At 39.5% G+C, this 21,729-nt stretch overlaps 1 protein-coding gene across 5 annotated transcripts in view; it reads right to left on the reverse strand.

Annotated features, from left to right (window-relative positions):
- The window catches only part of Rfx (regulatory transcription factor Rfx), a 560,573-nt gene that overhangs the window by 164,707 nt on the left and 374,137 nt on the right, over nt 1-21,729 (reverse strand). For all 5 annotated transcript variants that reach the window (XM_067136615.2, XM_067136614.2, XM_067136617.2 and 2 more), the window contains one exon: nt 19,918-20,070. In XM_067136615.2, the coding sequence (XP_066992716.1) occupies nt 19,918-20,070 (153 nt within the window). The remainder of the gene's footprint in view (nt 1-19,917; nt 20,071-21,729) is intronic.

Below are 21,729 nucleotides of genomic sequence, written 5' to 3' on the forward strand. Positions count from 1 at the left end.
ATTGATTAGACTTCTGGGGATATACGAAAGACAATGGGTTGGGATATAGTACCATATCTGAAGTACTTATTTGATTATTGTTTGGTCGGAGGAGCTATACCAGATGAATGGAGAGTTGCTATTGTAGCCCCGGTGTATAAAGGAAAGGGTGATAGATATAAAGCTGAAAATTACAGGCCAGTAAGTTTGACATGCACTGTATGTAAGCTTTGGGAAGGCATTCTTTCTGATTATATTAGACATGTTTGTGATATTAATAACTGGTTCGATAGAAGGCAATTCGGTTTTAGGAAGGGTTATTCCACTGAAGCTAAACTTGTAGGATTCCAGCAAGATATAGCAGATATCTTGGATTTTCTGGAGGTCAAATGGACTGTATCGCGATTGACCTGTCTAAAGCATTTGATAAGGTGGATCATGGGAGACTACTGGCAAAAATGAGTGCAATTGGACTAGACAAAAGAGTGACTGAATGGATTGCTATATTTCTAGAAAATAGATCTCAGAGAATTAGAGTAGGCAAAGCTTTATCTGACCCTGTAATAATTAAGAGGGGAATTCCTCAAGGCAGTATTATTGGACCTTTATGTTTTCTTATATATATAAATGATATGAGTAAAGGAGTGGAATAGGAGGTAAGGCTTTTTGCGGATGATGTTTTTCTCTATAGAGTGATAAATAAGTTACAAGATTGTGAGCAACTGCAATGTGACCTCGAAAATGTTGTGAGATGGACAGCAGGCAATGGTATGTTGATAAACGGGGTTAAAAGTCAGGTTGTGAGTCTCACAAATAGGAAAAGTCCTCTCAGTTTTAATTACTGCGTTGATGGGGTGAAAGTTCCTTTTGGGGATCATTGTAAGTATCTAGGTGTTAATATAAGGAAAGATCTTCATTGGGGTAATCACATAAATGAGATTGTAACTCCTCTGCGAACCATGTGACCTTGCCGCGGTGGGGAGGCTTGCGTGTCCCAATGATGCAGATAGCCGAGCCGCAGGTGCAACCATATCGGATGGGTATCTGTTGAGAGACCAGACTAACGAATGGTTCATCGAAAGGGCAGTAGCAGCCTTTCGGTAGTTGCAAGGGCGGCAGTCTGGATGATTGACTGATACGGCCTTGTAATAATACTCAACATGGCTTAGCTGTGTTGATACTGCTACACGGCTGAAAGCAACGGGAAACTACAGCCGTAACTAACTCCCGAGGACATGCAGCTCTCTCTGTATGAATGATGTACTGATGATGGCTTCCTCCCGGGTAAAATATTGCGGAGGTAAACTAGTCCCCCATTCGGATCTCCGGGTGGGGACTACACGAGAGGGGGCGATCATCAGGAAGATGGATACTGACATTCTACGAGTCGGAGCGTGGAATGTTAGAAGTTTGAATCGTTGTGGTAGGTTAGAGAATCTGAAAAGGGAGATGGATAGGCTAAAGTTAGATGTAGTTGGCATAAGTGAAGTACGTTGGCAGGAAGAACAAGATTTTTGGTCAGGCGACTACCGAATTATCAACACAAAATCAAACAGAGGAAATGCAGGAGTTGGTTTAATAATGAATAAGAAAATAGGGCAGCGGGTAAGCTACTACGACCAGCATAGTGAAAGAATTATTGTCGTCAAGATAGACACCAAACCAATGCCCACCACAATAGTGCAGGTCTATATGCCTACTAGTTCAGCGGATGATGAAGAAATCGAAAGAATATATGAGGAGATAGAAGATTTAATACAATATGTAAAAGGTGACGAGAATCTAATTGTGATGGGAGACTGGAATGCAGTGGTAGGCCAAGGAGGAGAAGGTAGTACAGTAGGAGAATTTGGATTGGGACAAAGGAACGAAAGAGGAAGTCGGCTGGTTGAATTCTGCACTGATCATAATTTAGTCCTTGCCAATACTTGGTTCAAACACCACAAACGACGGCTGTATACGTGGACGAGACCTGGAGACACTGGAAGGTATCAAATAGACTTCATTATGATTAGGCAGAGATTCAGAAACCAGGTGTTGGATTGCAAAACTTTCCCAGGAGCAGACGTGGACTCTGACCACAACTTGTTGGTCATGAAATGCCATCTGAAGTTGAAGAAATTGAAGAAAGGAAAGAATGCAAAAAGATGGGATCTAGACAAGTTGAAAGAAAAGAATGTGAGGGATTGTTTCAAGGAACATGTTGCACAAGGACTAAATGAAAAGGCTGAAGGAAACACTATAGAGGAAGAGTGGAGAGTCATGAAAAATGAAGTCAGTAGGGCTGCTGAAGAAATGTTAGGAAGGAAGAAAAGATCAACTAAGAATCAGTGGATAACTCAGGAGATACTAGACCTGATTGATGAACGACGAAAATACAAGAATGCTAGAAATGAAGAGGGCAGAAAAGAATACAGGCGATTAAAGAATGAAGTGGATAGAAAGTGCAAGGTAGCTAAGGAGGAATGGCTGAAGGAGAAATGCAAGGATGTCGAAGGCTGTATGGTCCTGGGAAAGGTAGATGCTGCATACAGGAAAATCAAGGAAACCTTTGGAGAAAGGAAATCTAGGTGTATGAATATTAAGAGCTCAGATGGAAAACCACTTCTAGGGAAAGAAGACAAGGCAGAAAGATGGCAGGAGCATATCCAACAGTTGTATCAAGGTAAAGATGTAGATAATTTGGTTCTGGAACATGAAGAGGCTGTTGATGCTGATGAAATGGGAGACCCAATTTTGAGGTCAGAGTTTGACAGAGCTGTGAGTGACCTCAATAGGAACAAGGCACCTGGAATTGATGACATTCCCTCTGAATTACTGACTGCCTTAGGAGAAACCAGCATGGCAAGGTTATTTCATTTAGTGTGCAAGATGTATGAGGCAGGAGAAGTGCCATCCGATTTTCGGAAGAATGTTGTTATACCTATTCCCAAGAAAGCCGGTGCTGACAGGTGTGAAAACTACCGCACCATTAGTTTAGTATCTCATGCCTGCAAAATTTTAACGCGTATTATTTACAGAAGAATGGAAAAACAAGTTGAAGCTGAGTTGGGAGAAGATCAATTTGGCTTCAGAAGAAATGTAGGAACACGTGAAGCTATCCTGACTTTACGTCTGATCTTAGAGGATCGAATCAAGAAGGACAAGCCCACGTACATGGCATTCGTAGATCTAGAAAAGGCATTCGATAACGTTGATTGGACCAAGCTATTTATGATTCTGAAGATGATAGGGATCAGATACTGAGAACGAAGAATTATCTACAATCTGTATAAAAATCAGTCTGTAGTGATAAGAATCGAGGGCTTTGAAAAAGAAGCAGCAATGCAGAAAAGAGTGAGACAAGGCTGCAGTTTGTCCCCTCTCCTTTTCAATGTTTACATAGAACAGGCAGTAAAGGAAATCAAAGAGAAATTTGGAAAGGGAATCACAGTCCAAGGAGAAGAAATCAAAACCTTGAGATTTGCCGATGATATTGTTATTTTATCTGAGACTGCAGAAGATCTCGAGAAGTTGCTGAATGGTATGGATGAAGTCTTGGGTAAGGAGTACCAGATGAAAATAAATAAGTCCAAAACAAAAGTAATGGAGTGCAGTCGAACGAAGGCAGGTGATGCAGGAAATATTAGATTAGGAAATGAAGTCTTAAAGGAAGTAGATGAATATTGTTACTTGGGTAGTAAAATAACTAACGATGGCAGAAGTAAGGAGGACATAAAATGCAGACTAGCACAAGCAAGGAAGAGCTTTCTTAAGAAAAGAAATTTGCTCACTTCAAACATTGATATCGGAATTAGAAAGATGTTTTTGAAGACTTTCGTGTGGAGCGTGGCATTGTATGGAAGTGAAACATGGACGATAACTGGCTCAGAAAGAAAGAGAATAGAAGCTTTTGAAATGTGGTGTTATAGAAGAATGCTGAAGGTGAGATGGATAGATCGAATCACGAATGAAGAGATACTGAATCAAATTGGTGAGAGGAGATCAATTTGGCTAAATTTGACGAGAAGAAGAGATAGAATGATAGGACACATCTTAAGATACCCAGGACTTGTTCAGTTGGTTTTTGAAGGAAGTGTAGGGGGTAAGAACGGTAGGGGTAGACCAACGTATGAATATGACAAGCAGATTAGAGCAGATGTAGGATGCAATAGTTATGTAGAAATGAAAAGGTTAGCACAGGATAGGGTGGCATGGAGTTCTGCATCAAACCAGTCTATGGACTGATGACTCAAACAACAACAACAATAACAACAACAACAACAACAGCAACAACAACAAATAAAGGGTACAGATCTCTGCACATGGTTATGAGGGTGTTTAGGGGTTGTAGTAAGGATGTAAAGGAGAGTGCATATAAGTCTCTGGTAAGACCCCAACTAGAGTATGGTTCCAGTGTATGGGACCCTCACCAGGATTACCTGATTCAAGAACTGGAAAAAATCCAAAGAAAAGCAGCTCGATTTGTTCTGGGTGATTTCCGACAAAAGAGTAGTGTTACAAAAATGTTGCAATGTTTGGGTTGGGAAGAATTGAGAGAAAGAAGAAGAGCTGCTCGATTAAGTGGTATGTTCCGAGCTGTCAGCGGAGAGATGGCGTGGAATGACATTAGTAGACGAATAAGTTTGAATGGCGTTTATAAAAGTAGGAAAGATCACAATATGAAGATAAAGTTGGAATTCAAGAGGACAAACTGGGGCAAATATTCATTATAGGAAGGGGAGTTAGGGATTGGAATAACTTACCAAGGGAGATGTTCAATAAATTTCCAATTTCTTTGAAATCATTTAGGAAAAGGCTAGGAAAGCAACAGATAGGGAATCTGCCACCTGGGCGACTGCCCTAAATGCAGATCAGTATTGATTGATTGATTGATTGATTGATTCAGGAGGTCAAATGGGCTGTATCTCAATTGACCTATCTAAGACATTTGATAGCGTAGATCATGGGAGACTACTGGCAAAAATGTGTGCAACTGGACCAGACAAAAGAATGTTTCTAGAAAATAGAACTCGGAGAATTAGAGTAGGTGAAATTTTATCTGACCCTATAATAATTAAGAGCTGAATTCCTCAAGGCAGTATTATTGGACCTTTATATTTTCTTATATATATAAATGATATGAGTAAAGAAGTGGAATCAGAGATAAGGATTTTTGCGGAGGATGTGTTATTCTGTATAGAGTAATAAATGAGTTACATGATTGTGAGAAACTGCAAAATGACCTTTATAATGTTGTGAGATGGACAGTAGGCAATGGTATGATGATGAATGGGGTTACAAATCAGATTGTGAGTTTCACTAATAGGAAAAGTCTTCTCCTTTTTAATTACTACATTGATGGGGTGAAAATTCCTTATAGGGATGGATCACGGTAAGTACCCAGTCGTTAATATAAGGAAAGATCTTCTTTGGGGTAATCACGTAAATGAGAATGTAAATAAAGGATACAGATCTCTGCACATGATTAAGAGGGTGTTTAGGGATTGTAGTAAGGATGTAAAGGAGAGGGCATATCAGTCTCTGATAAGACCCCAACTAGAGCATGGTTCCAGGTTATGGAACCCTCACCAGCGTTATGTGATTCAAGAACTGGAAAACGATCCAAAGAAAAGCACCTCAATTTGTTCTGGGTGATTTCCGACAATAGAGTAGTTATCAGACTGTGCCTCTTATAAGGGCTTCTGATAAGTTCACCTACATACACCCCAGCGTCAGTGGATAGGGTCTGACACATCCCACTCTGATGAGTCTAGTGTCAGACCTAAGACGAAACGCTGGTTAATAGAGCAAACGCCTGAAAAGCCTTACATATGATATGTTTTTGCCATTTTTGACAGCTCTATTGGGAAAAATATCTAATTCCCTCAATGGGAATTTAGAATTTTCCATTCAAAAAGAGTAGTGTTACAAAAATGTTGCAAAGTTTGGGCTGGGAAGACTTGGGAGGAAGGAGACGATCTGCTCGACTAAGTGGTATGTACATTGAATCAATACAAGTTAATTTACACTTTTTTAATGCTTATATTTGCTTTGAGCAAATCAGTCATTTACAGTACATATTTCATTCCATTTGGAACATCCTCAGCTATATTACAATGCTTAAGTGAAATTACAAGTACGGTATATTATCTTCTTAAAAACATCTAAATTAGTACCTTGTTTTGCTTAAAATCTATGTGAATTTAAGAAATTACATACATACATACATACATTATCATTATAGACTGTTATGCCTTTCAGCGTTCAGTCTGCAAGCCTCTGTGAATTTACTAAACGTCGCCACAATCCTCGATTTGCAACTAGTGTTGTGGCCTCATTTAGTTCTATACCTCTTATCTTTAAATCGTTAGAAACCGAGTCTAACCATCATCGTCTTGGTCTACCTCTACTTCTCTTACCCTCCATAGCAGAGTCCATTATTCTCCTAGGTAACCTATCCTCCTCCATTCGCCTCACATGACCCCACCACCGAAGCCGGCTTATGCGTACAGCTTCATCCATCGAGTTCATTCCTAAATTAGCCTTTATCTCCTCATTCCGAGTACCATCCTGCCATTGTTCCCACCTGTTTGTACCAGCAATCATTCTTGCTACTTTCATGTCTGTTACTTCTAACTTATGAATAAGATATCCTGAGTCCACCCAGCTTTCGCTCCCGTAAAGCAAAGTTGGTCTGAAAACAGACCGATGTAAAGATAGTTTCGTCTGGGAGCTCACTTCCTTCTTACAGAATACTGTTGATCGCAGCTGCGAGCTCACTGCATTAGCTTTACGACACCTTGATTCAATCTCACTTACTATATTACCATCCTGGGAGAACACACAACCTAAATACTTGAAATTATCGACCTGATCTAGCTTTGTATCACCCACCTGACATTCAATTCTGTTGAATTTCTTACCTACTAACATCAATTTAGTCTTCGAGAGGCTAATTTTCATACCATATTCATTGCACCTATTTTGTAATTCCCAGATATTAGACTGTAGGCTTTCGGCACAATCTGCCATTAGGACCAAATCGTCAGCATAGGCCAGACTGCTTACTATATTTCCACCTAATTGAATCCCTCCCTGCCATTTTATACCTTTCAGCAGATGATCCATGTAAACTACGAACAGCAAAGGTGAAAGATTACAGCCTTGTCTAACCCCTGTAAGTACCCTGAAGATAGAACTCATTCTACCATCAATTCTCACTGAAGCCCAATTGTCAACATAAATGCCTTCGATTGCTTTTAATAACCTGCCTTTAATTCCATAGTCCCCCAGTATGGCGAACATCTTTTCCCTCGGTACCCTGTCATAAGCTTTCTCTAGATCTACAAAACATAAACACAACTGCCTATTCCTCTCATAGCATTTTTCAATTACCTGGCGCATACTGAAAATCTGATCCTGACAGCCTCTCTGTGGTCTGAAACCACACTGGTTTTCATCCAGCTTCCTCTCAACGACTGCTCGCACCCTCCCTTCCAAGATGCCAGTGAATACTTTGCCAGGTATACTAATCAATGAGATACCTCGATAGTTGTTGCAATCCTTCCTGTTCCCTTGCTTATAGATAGGTGCAATTACTCCTTTTGCCCAATCTGAAGGTTCCTTACCAACACTCCATGCTAATTTTACTACTCTATGAAGCCATTTCATCCCTGCCTTCCCACTATACTTCACCATTTCAGGTCTAATTTCATCTATTCCTGCTGCCTTATGACAATGGAGTTTATTTACCATCCTTTCCACTTCCTCAAGCGTAATTTCACCAACATCATTTTCCTCCTCCCCATTTGCTTGGCTGTTCACAACACCACCAGGATGATTTCCTTTTACATTGAGAAGATGTTCAAAATATTCCCTCCACCTCTCCAGTGATTACCTGGGATCTATTATGAGTTCACCTGAATTACTCAAAACACTGTTCATTTCCTTTTTCCCTCCCTTCCTAAAATTCTTTATTACTGTCCAGAAAGGTTTCCCTGCTGCTTGACCTAGCCTTTCCAAGTTGTTACCAAAATCTTCCCAGGACTTCTTTTTGGATTCAACAACTATTTGTTTCGCTCTGTTTCTTTCATCTACGTACAACTCCCTGTCTGCCTCAGCCCTTGTTTGGAGCCATTTTTGATAAGCCTTCTTTTTACGTTTACAAGCTGCTCTCACTTCCTCATTCCACCAAGATGTTCGCCTTTTCCCATCTTTACACACAGTTGTTCCTAGGCATTCCCTTGCTGTTTCTACTACAGCACCCCTGTATGCCACCCATTCACTTTCTATATCCTGAACCTGCTTACTATCTACTGTTCGAAACTTCTCACTAATCATATCCATGCACTTCCGTCTAATTTGCTCGTCCTGGAGATTTTCTACCCTTATTCGTTTGCAGACAGATTTCACTTTCTCTACCCTAGGCTTAGAGATACTTAGTTCACTACAGATCAGATAGTGGTCTGTATCATCGAAAAATCCGCCACTCCTCCCGCCCTCACAGAAAACGGCATTAGCCCTAGACGGACACGAAGTAGTACACAACGTGCTCCCAAACCATATACAACCTCAAGACCACAATAGCAGTAAGTACACGTATAGATTCTCTCAGATGACCTAAGACAGTCCTTCAACATATTAGTACCACTCACATCTTACTCTTATCTTTCGCAGACAATTCTTACAATATCACACAACTAGAAAAAAAAAAAAAGAAAGGAGCCTCCACTTTGGTTTAATGCAACACATCATCTTAATATCGGAAAGGACATCATGACTCATCCTTTAATGTAAACAACTGGATTTTATATACGGCAAGCTGCAATTTCTACACTTCCGTCCAAGCATCAACTGAATCCACACTACATATGTCTATATTTTGCCTTTTAGAGATGCAAAGTGTTTCTTATCTTTTGTGTACATATGGTGACAAAAATGAGATATTGGTATTTTAAAATGTAACTCATATTACAATTCAAGCCATTGGCTTTTTAATATAATGCACAGTTGTGGACAACTAGAATTAATGATAGCACTCAAACAGAAGAATTAAGAAACAGTGCAAGGAACTCGAACATTCACAAGCATGAAAGTGTTTCACGCACATGTTATTTTTTATTTTATGAATACTTATAAGTAAGTTTTAAGTTTAGGAATATTCACTTTTCTTAGATGCGCAATTTGACGAATGCCCTACTCATGAGTACAACCCGACATGTTACTGTCACATGATATTCCTTTCTAAATATGGTAATGTTTGCAATTGTACGATGTGTTATATGTATATGTATGTCCAGCTGAGGATGACCTGCTAGGGTCGAAACCGGTCCTGTATTTTTAATAATAATAATAATAATAATAATAATAATAATAATAATAATAATAATAATAAACAAGTATTGATCAGGTGGAGTTCTTCTCCTCTTTGCAATTCTTCTCCTGTCATATACAAAGAAATTCTTCAAGAGAATCTTTGATTGCCGACTGAGAGAAATCATCAGCGTTAGTACCAATCAATGTAGCTTTGTCAAGGGCACTAGATTACTCCTTGAAAAGCAAAGAGAGAAAGAACAGTTATTGCATAGTTCCTCCATGATCTTGAAAAGGCTTTTGACCATGTACCACACCAAGTTATCTGATATGCACTTCGTGACCATGATGTACCAGAGATGCTAATCAACTGAATTAAGTTGTTAGACACAAACACCACAAGTTGTGTACAATGCGCTGTCCGAACATTGGAGAAACTTCCAGTGACAGTCAGTGTCCATCAGGGCTCCACACTGTCCCTATTGTTCTTCACCCTTATGATGGACACAATCACACGAGACCTGCAAAGGAGCATCCCTTGGACTCTCTTATATGCAGATGATGTCACACTTGCAGATACTACCAGAAGAGAACTGCAGCATCAAGTTGAAAATTGGAACAAATGTCTTTCAGTGCATAGTCTTAGAATGAATAAGTAGAAGTCCAAACACCTGGGAACAGTTGCATCCAAGTTGATGGACCTTATTGAAGACCGCAAAGCTTTCAATATCTCGGGACTTGCCTATAGAATGATGGTGGGTTCAGTGAGCTGCATGTATGACACAGAGGAAGTCGCAGGCATGCTGTGCAATAGAAGAATGTCAACACATCTGAAGTCCAAAATATACAACGTAGCGTGACAATTATTTCGGGACTAGTCCTTACGGGGCATAGAAACTCATGTCTGCCTAGCCCGTTCCTGTCCCATCGTCGCCATAGGACCTATCTGTGTCGGTGCAACCGTAAAGCAAATTGTAAAAAATAATTGTAAATTCATGTCTGTTTATTTATGGAGCAATGAAAGTAGTGTGGACTTGTTCTTGTAAACTTTGAAAACCGTGTCACATTATGAGATAGTCGAAGGGCCTGATATTATTAAAAATGTGTTGACTGGTTTTCCAGATTTCAACTGTCTTTTGTTTTAAACGGAGAGCAATGCAATTGGTGACTCCGAGAGCTGTGATCACTTGGCTTGGCAAACTCTTGAAGGATTGAAACATCTAGCAGCACACTGTGTATCTCAACATTAAGAATGGAGTGTGCACAATTTGTGCAACAAAAACCATTGTGATGCGGTAGCTGTTCATCATTGCATGTATGCGTGTGCGCATGCGGTTTTTTATTTTTAAAATTTTTTTTAACCTCAACCAAGAATTATCTGTAACTCACTATCCCAGGAGTATATTATGAAGGTATAAGGTACTGTACTCTATGGTTTCAATCCTGAGTTTTGAAACACCTCTCCTGAAGATTTCAAGTGAGTACCATCTTGTGTTGGGCTTTATTCCAAGAAATTTTGGCGGCGCGAAAGACTACCTCGTATTATATTTGAAAAAATCTGTGGAAATTAAATGAATTCACTTCTATGGCATCTTCAAGATGTTTTAAAAGCGTCCGGCATCTTGAATGTGAGTGATCAAATGTTGGCAGCAATTTTTAGGACTTTCTAAAGGCAGATTATCTTAACATATTAAGAATTATGAAATTTGGTGTTTACTTGAAAGTAATACGTAAAATTCACCCATGTAAAATGTTTTCAGTCGTAATATAATTGAAATATAAAAAAAATTTGTAATCATCATCACCATGATAATTTATATTTCGTATTGATGAAGTAATAGGTACATGGTTAATTCAGCCCGTATTGTTTCAGATGTTTATGGGTAAGCTATTTAGTTCTTTTCTGTGTTTGTGGTTATTATCCTTGTGTAATTTAATTTGTTTCATTTGTTGAGATTAAATTTCTTAACCTTACTTCTTCTGTTTGTTTTCTCTTGTTTTTGGCAAGTCTAGTTGCTGGGACAGGCCCTCCTTTGTTGACGGGTTGGATTTTGTTTTGGTGTTGAGCCGACACTGATCATGTCGAGTTACCTTCTATGTTCATTGGGGGCTGTTCTTGGTGAAGTTATTTTATTTGTTCTATTTTCCTAGAGGGAACATTTTATTTATTTATTTATTTATTTATTTATTTATTTAGTATTTTATTCATTTTCTAATTTACCTCTCCATTTAATTTCATATAACTGTTCAAGTTCTGCTTTCCGTCTGGTTTCACTAAACATAGGTTCAGTAATAGATTTCAAGGAGAATCTTAATTTTAGTCAGTTCATTATTCTTCTCTTCATCCTTTTAATAAGAAAGGCGTTAAAACCTAGAAAACCCATTATGGGTGTGGTACAAATTACAGTAGAAGTCCGCTATAGCGAGTACAGCATATAACGAGAACTCTGTTATAGTGACGACTTTTTTCTGTCCCTTCAAAATTCCTATATTAAACTGTGTATCGTTCTTCGGTTACAGCGAGAACCCTATAACTGGCGCATCCGTTATTACGAGCGATTAAGCGTGCACGATTTTTTCCGTTACCAATATTGATACACCCCAGCGATGATATTGCATGCAATAGATTACCTTCGGCATCGTTTCCTCGCTATGTGCACTAGCAATTTATCTCGTCTACATTCGAAGGCGATGTCGGAGTCGATTAGTAATACCCACCGACAGCTGTTCCGTAAAGAAAATTCGAAATGAAAGAGAACATATTTTCGTAATAAATGCGTAAATAACGTGTCCGATAACGGTTGTTAACTCGTTAAAAATTAAGGCTGACTAAACAACCGCTTAATTTTGAGGCTAAATACTGCAATTAAGTAAGAATGGGATAAACCTCGAGATATGGCAGAGTGCTTAATTGATTTCAGAGGTTAGTTTATATTTTGTCGTGTCTGGTTAAATTACGGAAAGGCTATTATGAAAATTTGTAGCGAGAAAGTTATAGTTTCTCTACTGGCGCTTGAAGTGTGTTTTCATCATACGTAAGTACGGTTAAGTTAGAATACGTGGCACTGTTTGAATAAGAAAAACGTTTGCAACAAAATGCGATCGATCATCTTCGGTACGGTATAGTTTTCTCACTTTGTGCATTTGCGATCTCTCTCGTTGACATTCAAAGGCAATGTTGGAGTTGATTAGTAACACCCATCGACTGCTGTTCTCTAAAGAAAATTCGAAATGAAAGAGGATAACACGTTTTCGTAATAAATGCATAAATAACGTGGCCGATAGCAGTTGTTAACTCGTTAAAAATAAAGACCGAAGTAAACGATATCTTCATTTTAAAGTAATATACGGAAATTAAGTAAGAATGTGATACACCTTAAGATATGGCAGAGTACAGCACTGATTTCAGAGGACATTTCATATCTTCTCGCGTCTAGTTACGGCTATTTACATGTAAATTTTTCGCGTGGAGGTTATTTCTCTACATGCGTTTCAAGTATGTTTTCATGATAGGCTACATATACGGTTAGGTTAGGTGACGCTGTTTGAAGAAGAAAGCTGAGGTGTTTGCCACAGAAATCTCTGGAGTGATACCGTATTTTTCCGAATCCAAGACTTTTTTTCTCAGAATCTCATGCGAAAACTCAAGGGTTGTTGCATTCGTGGCCTAACAGTAAGTTAATTGATACCACTGGCAACTACCGCGGTAACCACGCTGCTTCTTTTCACACGCGCACAGAACTCGTTGACAATAAACGACCGCCTCTTTACTACACATCGCTAGCTGCGACAATCGGTTGTGCAGTGCCTGTGTGTTTCTCAAACTTACAGAATGGCATCAAAACATGCGACCCTTCGAATTCTTAGAAAAGCCATGGCTACTCAGTGGCAGAGTCATAACACGTCTATTGTACTTGACGCTTAGTAAAATTAAGGTTTATAGACAGCAGGAATATTTTCGTGATGGATAGTCGTATTGTAAAGATTCGTGGAAAAGGTATTGCCGGCAAATTTTCAACGGGTTCTAGTCGATATTATGATGCTAATTTTATGTTTATTAAACACTCGAAAATGTAAAATAATTGTGCAGCCGCAAGAAAATACGGCATAGGCCTAACTAAAGCCAGTATTTGGCGTTAGCGTGAAGACAAAGAGCTAAAAAAATGTGTACTGTACAAAAAAATGCATTCAGTGGTCCGCAACAAGCATGCTTTAAAGAAGTCGAAGATGAAATTGTGAGGTATATGCACGAAAAACGCAAGGGCCATACCGTGGCGCAATAAACTTGTTCGTTGACTTTCAACGTTCACGATTAGGCCTATACATCGCTAGCTGCTGAATTTGGCCCGACAAGCGAGACGTGCGTGTAGCGGTAGCCGGTTATATCTGACACTGCGTAAAAATAACAGTTTTATAGACAGCAAGAATAATTTCCTGATGGATCGTTGTATTGTTGAGACGCATGGAATAGGTATTGCCGGAAAATTTTCAACGAGTTCTTTTCGGTATTATGATGCAAATGTTAAGTTAATGGTCCTTAAACCCACGAAAATAAAGAATAATTGTGCAGCCAAAAAAAAAAAAAAAAAACGGCGTGACGAAAGTCAATGTCCGGCGTCTAAAAATGCGTAGGCCTAATGTACAACAAGGCATTCATATGATTTTACAAACTTCTTTTTGAGCCTCATTTAAATTTTTTGAAGGAAAAATTGGGGTTCATCTTGGATTCGGAGAAATACGGTACTATATTTTTTTCAGAATGAAATTAAACATACACTTTCATGTAGTATCGGATTACGAAAAATAACAAACAAGTAAGCCGTAGTGTGGATATCATCTGCGGAAACACAAGTTTTGAACAAACTGATTGCCGTTTCATACCGATTTTAATGTGCATGATGGGTTTTTCGACTTCTATACAAAATCGGATATAACGACAATCCGTTATAGCGAATAAATTTTTTGCTGTTATGAAATCTCGCTATAACGGACTTCTACTGTATTTAATTAAGCAAATCATCAAACATCTAATTGTTTGGTTCAATTATCATTTTCCGTGGTTTCCCATTTTCACACCAGGCAAATGCTGGGGCTGTACCTTAATTAAGGCCACGGCCGCTTCCTTCCCACTCCTAGCCCTTTCCTGTCCCATCGTCGCAGTAAGACCTATCTGTGTCGGTGCGACGTAAAACAACTAGCAAAAAAAAAAAAACAACTTAAGGTTCCATAGTACGAGGGGCGTACTATATTGTTTTACACTTTATTTTTTGTACAACCAGGTATACAGTAGTTCACATTTCACTTTTGAAGGTGGTGATGTGTAACTAGTGTCTTGTTCCACCGTTTGGTAGCAGCACACACACAGGGGCCAACGAATGCACTCGTCATAGCCATTTCATAACAACACTGTCCGCGTAGGAAGAGACAATATGAAAAGCAACTGTCAGGGACAACGCTATACGGCTTGGTTCCTATGGAAAGAAGGTGTGACCACTGCAGAAATTCATCGGCGCTTGGTGGCAGTCTGTGGAGAAAATCCGCCGTCACGGAAAACAGTTTACAACTGGGTGGAAGGTTCGAAAACAGGGCACACATCAGTGGACAAGGGAACCAGTTCTGGAATGAATGTGACAGTGTCAACACCAGCCAAGAATGCCCTAGATGAACAGGCCATCCAAGGAAACAAATGCATCACATTTACGGAAATGGAGGCAGCCACAGGAATTAGCCGAAACACCCTGCAGCGAATCGTGCACGGCCACTTACAGTTGGGGAAGGTGTCACCCACGTGGGTGCCTAGACTCTTTTCTGCAGACAAAAAGCAGAGGTGTGTGTGGACGTGTGCAGAGAACTTTTGCAACACCATGATCAAGATATGGGTAACTTGATGGCTAGGCTTGTGACTGGTGATGAGACATGGCTCCATTACCATGAGCCACAAACGAAACAACAATTGATGCAATGGAAGCATAGGGGCAGTCCACCGCCAAAGAAATGTCGAACAATGCCATCAGTTGGCAAGCGAATGGCAACAGTGTTCTGGGACACTAAGGGCATCATTCTCATGGACTGGCTAGAATTTGGGGCCATGATTAACAGTGCAGCATATGTGGCAACCTTTAAGCGCTTATGTCGTGCCATTCAAACTAAGCGGCCAGGAAAATGGGCTAGCTAAAGATGCGCTTCTGCAACATGACAATGCCCAGCCACAGACTAACTGAGACACCACCGCTGCCATTGATCAATTGGGGTTCACGGTGCTGCCACACCCACCATACTCTCCCGACTTTCTCACCAAGTGATTATCACCTGTTCGGGAATGAAGAAACCTCTGCTTGGTTGCCGTTTTGTCGATTTTGCAGAACTGGACACAGCTGTCAAGGCATAGGTACGCAGCACTCCAAAAGAATGGTTTCAGGAAGGTCTAGAGAGACTGACACATCGATGGCAAAAGTGCATGCAGTTCAAGGAGATTATGTTGAGAAAGAAGACGTGACAACTAATGTGTAATGTACTTCATTTGGGTAGAAAAAAATAAAGTGTAAAACAATATAGTATGCCCTTCGTAGTATGTATCAAGTCCAAAATAATTTCAGAGACCAGTAGAACTTGTATGTAACTTGGTCAGTTCATTAAATTCTTTTCTTAATTTTATTCATGACTTGTTCATGGGCATTCTGTAAGATTGGTACTCCTTAACTTTGGATGATTTTCATGCTATAGCACAATAAGTTATCTATTTTTTTCTTGTGTTGTAGTAATCAAATGCTGTCGTGTTGTTATTTTGGGAGATGTTTGGCTACAATGGCATGGTAGTACGTCCTGTTGCTTTATACAAGGTTGAATTTCGACCATATGACAAATCCACTGAATGCCAATAACCATAGCATGGAAATGTGAATACTTCATTGGTCATTGGATCACGTTAAGAACAACACTGTTCACCAGCACATGGACATCACACCCATGCTGCACTTGGAACAGTCTCTAATCTTGCTCAACACTTTGAAATTGATAGACACTGCCCACATGGACGTCCAAAACAGTGTTGGCACTGGGCTGAGTAGCTCAGATGATATAGAACTGGCCTTCTGAGTCCACCTTAGCAGGTTTAATCCTGGCTCAGTCCGGTGGTATTTGAAGATGCTCAAATATGTCAGCCTTGTGTCGATAGATTTACTTGCACATTAAAGCACTCCTGTGGGAAAAAATTCTGTAAATTATATGATCAAGGTACTGGACCCTTCCCCAGACAGAATAAGAAGAGAAGAACCGGGCGAGTTAGCCATGCAGTTAGGGCCTTGTAGCTGTGAGCTTAAATCCGGGAGATAGTGGGTTTGAACCCTGCTGTCGGTAGCCCTGAAGACGGTTTTCCATGGTTTCCTACTTTCACACCAGGCAAATGCTGGGGCTGTACCTAAAAATTAAGGCCACGGCCGCTTCCTTCCTATTCCTAGGCCTTTCCTGTCTCATCGTCGCCATAAGACCTATCTGTGTCAGTGCGATGTAAAGCAAATAGCGCCCAAAAAAAGAGAGGAAGCACTATTCTAGGAATTGACTAGTTAAAACAATACAGTAGAAGTCCGTTATAGCGATAATTCATAACTGCGAAAAAATTACTCGCTATAGCAGATTGTTGTTATATCCGATTTTTTGTAAAAGTCGGGAAAACCCGCATGCACATTATAATCAGTACGAAATGGCAATCAGTTTCTTCAAAACTTGCGTTTTCGCGGATAATATACACACTTCAGCTCACTTGTTTGTGTTTTTCGAAATCCGATACCACGTGAAGGTGTGTCTTTAATTTCATTCTGAAAAATATATATTACCGCATTTCTCCGAATCCAAGACGACTCCCACTTTTTCCTTCAAAAAGTATTAATCAGGCTTAAAAAGTGCTTTGTAAAATCATATGAATGTCTTTCTTATACAGTACGCATTTTTGACTATTTGTAGACGCCGAGCATTGGCTTTAGTTATGCCCTTTTTTTTTTTTTTCAGCCGAACAATTATGCTTTAATTCAACGGGTTTAATAACCATTAACTTAAAATTGGCATCATGATATCAAAGGGAACTCATTGAAAGTTTGCCGGTAATACACATTCCACGCATCTCTACAATACGACGATCCATCAGAAAAATATTCTTGCTTACTGTAAAACTGTTATTTTCACTCAGGCACTACACGCACGTCTTGCTTGCCGGATTCGGTCAACTTCAGCGGCTAGCAATGTATAGGTCTTAATCGCGGACTTTGAAAGTCAACGAACGAGTTTATTGCACCGCGGTATGGAAATTCTACCCTTGCATTTTTGTGCACGTACTTCACATCTTCATCTTCGACTTCTTTAAAGCGTCCTAGTTGCGGGCCACTGAATGCATTTTTTGTGCAGTACGCATTTTTAAGCTATCTTTGTCTTCACGGTAACGCCGAATATTGGCTTTAATTAGGCGTATGCCGTATTTTGTTGCGGCTGCATTATTATTATTATTATTATACATTTCCTAGTGTTTTAATAGTCATTAACTTAAAATTGGCATCATAATATCGACGATAGCCCCTTGAAAATTTGCCGGCAATACCTATTCCACGTATCTTTACAATATGACGATTCATCTCGAAAATATTCCTGCTGTCTATAAAACTTAATTTTACTAAGTGTCAGGTACAGCAGGCACATTATAACTCTGCTACTGAGTAGGCGTGGCCTTTGTAAGAATTTGAAGTCTCGCTGTTTTGATGCCATTCTGCAGATTTGAGAAAGGTTTTTGTAGAGGATAATAGAATGCCATTCTCTCTTCACTATTTCGTTACACAAAGGCACTGTACAACCAGTCGCCGCGACTAGTTATGTATGATAAAGAGACGGTCGTTTATTGTCAACGAGTTTTGTGTGCGCACGTGGGGGGGGGGTTAAAACCGGTGTGGTTACTGCGGTACCGTAGTTGCCAGTGGTATTCATTACTATCAGGCCACGAATGCAAAGCGACCCTTGCTTGATTTTTCACATGAGATTTTGAGAACATTTCAGTTTACTTCGTCAAACTGCATCACCTAACCTAACCGCATTTATGCATCATGAAAACCTATTAGAAACGCATGTAGAGAAATGCTAACCTCCTGGCTAAAAATTGACATGGAATAGCTTTCCAAAATTTAACGGACGCGAGAAAATATAAACTAACCTCGTAATCAACGACGCACTCCGCCACATCTTGAGGTGTAGACCTATCTCATTCTTATGAAATTGCGGTATTCAGCTTTAAAATTAAACGATCGATTATTCAGCGCTTATCTTTAATGAGTTAACAACGGCTATCGGACACGTTATTTACGCATTTATTACGAAAACATGTTCTCCTCTTTCATTTTCCTTGCGGAAAAGCAGTCGACGGGTAGAGCCTATTACTAATCGACTCCGACATTGCCTTCGAATGTCGACTAGAGAGCTCACTGGTGGGCATAACGAGAAAACGATACAGTACCGAAGATGATCGATCGCATGCAGTATAATGACTGGGTGCATAAATATCGGCAACGGAAAAAATTGAGTGCGCATAATCGCTCGAAATAACGGATGCGTCAGTGATAGGGCTCTCGCTGTAACCATAGGATAATACACAGTTTAATATAGGAATTTTGAAGGGACGGACAAAAGTTACCGTTATAACGGGGTTCTTGTTATATGCCGTACTCGCTATAGCGGACTTCTACTGTATTACTTAATGGAATGGTGAAGTATGATATCATCTGGGATTCTTGTGCCTTGTACAATACACATCAGGCACAGCCCTTGGTATATACAATGATTTGTTCATCTTGATCGTTTGATCTTAAACAAACCTGTGTTACAAGAATTTTACTGTAGTACACAACCCACCCACCTGATTGGTTTTGAGTAATATAGAAGATATCTGACACAATAGCATTTCAAAACAGTTCTTCCTCGCACAGCATATGACAAAAGTAATGGAAAGAAACAAATGGCAAACCACAACATATATAGAAAGATAGGAACATGAACAAGAATATCATGTATTCCTATTCATGTTTCTATATATAAAATTGTCTTTCTGTTTGTACTTTTTTAATATCAACCTGTTACAGTACCTAGTTTTTACAATGGACGGACAAATAACAGCCTATGTTGGGTTAATTTTAATTTTTGTCTGTTAAAGCAGCACAGGAAAATCGACAAGAGGGATTTTCATGAAAATTGGTATTTAAGTTTAGGATAAGGGCAAGTGAGAATCTTGGCTATAAGCTGTCCAAAAAAGTTTAGCTTGACGGGCCTTAATACATTAATCTCTACATATCTCTCACCGTTACTTTTACTAAAAATTTGCACATGAGAAAATTGATTTAAAATATGATACAGTAAAAATTACGGGACATCAGTGGCAGTCGCCTGAAAGTACAAGTACAATCCAAGAGCCAAAAACTAACTCTATGGAGAGTAGCTACGGAGATAATACGGATAATACTGCATACTACCCACTCTTCGGGCCGTTTGTTTAGGTATATTCCATAAAATGCCATTCTGCATATTATTCAGTCACAGTAGAATTTTCATAAATTGCACGTTACTTAAGAATTCTATTTTGAAGGCCTCACTCAAGGTGATTTCAGGGATACTTACTGCAGTGACAGTCTGAGGACTGGAACGCTGAGCAGCAGTGATGAGAGTATGTGCTGCATCTGGGTCTACTCCTTGCTGCTGTATAAGATAGGTACCATTTCCTTGTGCCAACAGCTGACCTGACGTGGTACCTTGTGCCAAGCTGTTTGCTACCTATTAAAAACCGAAAGAAATTAACTTCTATAAATAACTGATATCACAGTCATCCATGTACAAATACCAGAATCAGGCATCATACTCTTTTTCCTTATTTCAGAAGTTAACATCAATGAGGTCTAGTTCTGTGAACAAATAATAAAATTTTATCGAATGGTACCACAGTATTGCAGAATACATACTGGCTGGAATGCATTTTGAAATCATTTCAACTGAAATAACAAAAGATCTTTGGAGTGAAATTGAAATCAGAAGTTATATAGCTGTGACTAAGCAGGCATTTCATGAAAAAACGAGTCTCTGATATGTTAGCAAACCATGTCCCTAGCCTAAGATATCAACTTGTAGAGACTATGGCCGGTTGAGATGTACCGTTATGAAACCTGGACTTAAGGCAACATTAAGAAATTAGAAGCCTTTGATGTGTGTAGAACTGGAGTCATCAGAAAATAAGCTGGGTACAAAGGATGATCAATACAGATGTGCTGGATCAACTTAGAGAGGAATGACAACTGATCAATCCGATCCAGAAGAGATCATCATGGCTGGGGCACAGATTGAAACATGGTGACCTGATATTGATATACTAGTGGGTAAAATACCTGGAAAACACATACATGAAAGGCCAAGAAACACAACTATGAAGATGTTCTTCACTCAAACTTGCCCAAATAACTAAGAAAAGGTTAAAAGGACAGCTCAAAATAGATTTACTTGGAAAAGACTCATTGCAAGGACAGATCCATCACAAGGCGGAATACACTTGATAATGATGACCTCTATGGCACAAAGACAAACTGCTTCATAATGTGATGGTTTAGCTGCAGTAAATTTGATTTTGAAGCAATTCCAAAAACCAGTTGTTTTTAACGCTGAAGGATAACTGAAATCAGTCATCCATGTGCAAATACCAGAATCAGGCATCATACTGTTTCTCCTTTTCTTAGTAGTAAACATCAATAAGGTCTGGTCCTATGAACAAATTACAAAATTTTATCGAATGGTACCACAGTATTGCAGTTTATGCACTGGCGCAAAACAACACTAGAACATGACTGTTTACTTGTTCAGAAGAGTAAAATAAATCCAAGACTTCCTGCTGTTGACCTAAACAGAGATTTAAATCAGAGTGGGTGAAATGTTCATATTACAATAGTTAGAGGCTGGAAGAAGAGTATTTACAAGGAGAGATAAAATACAAACGAGATTTTATTTTTTTATTAAATTCATTTATTGAAAAACACAAGGCAATTACAATTTTTTTCCCACATAGTTTCCTGCTTTGGAAACACATTTTTTCTCAGCGTATGGGCAGCTTTTTGATGCCCTCATTGTAAAAAAAAATACCAGGGTCGTGTCACCAGTTAGTTGCACAGTAAGTCCTCCACACTCTCATCTTCCACACTCTCATCATCTTCAAATCGTTGCCCTCCTAGAGCTTCTTTAAGCAGTCCGAACAAATGGAAATCACAGGGAGATAAGTCCGGGCTGTAAGGAAGATGATCAAGTGTAGTCCAGTGCATTTCCTGTAGCCTGGAGACAGTTAAAAGAGCTGCAGTATGGGGCTGTGCATTGTCATGGAGGAGGATGACCTGTCGAATCGGTTGGTCTAGACTTTTGTGGCGATATGCAACCCTCGCCTTGTTCAACAGCTCA

Source organism: Anabrus simplex, chromosome 1, assembly GCF_040414725.1.
Source record: "Anabrus simplex isolate iqAnaSimp1 chromosome 1, ASM4041472v1, whole genome shotgun sequence".
Classification (NCBI taxonomy): domain Eukaryota; kingdom Metazoa; phylum Arthropoda; class Insecta; order Orthoptera; family Tettigoniidae; genus Anabrus; species Anabrus simplex.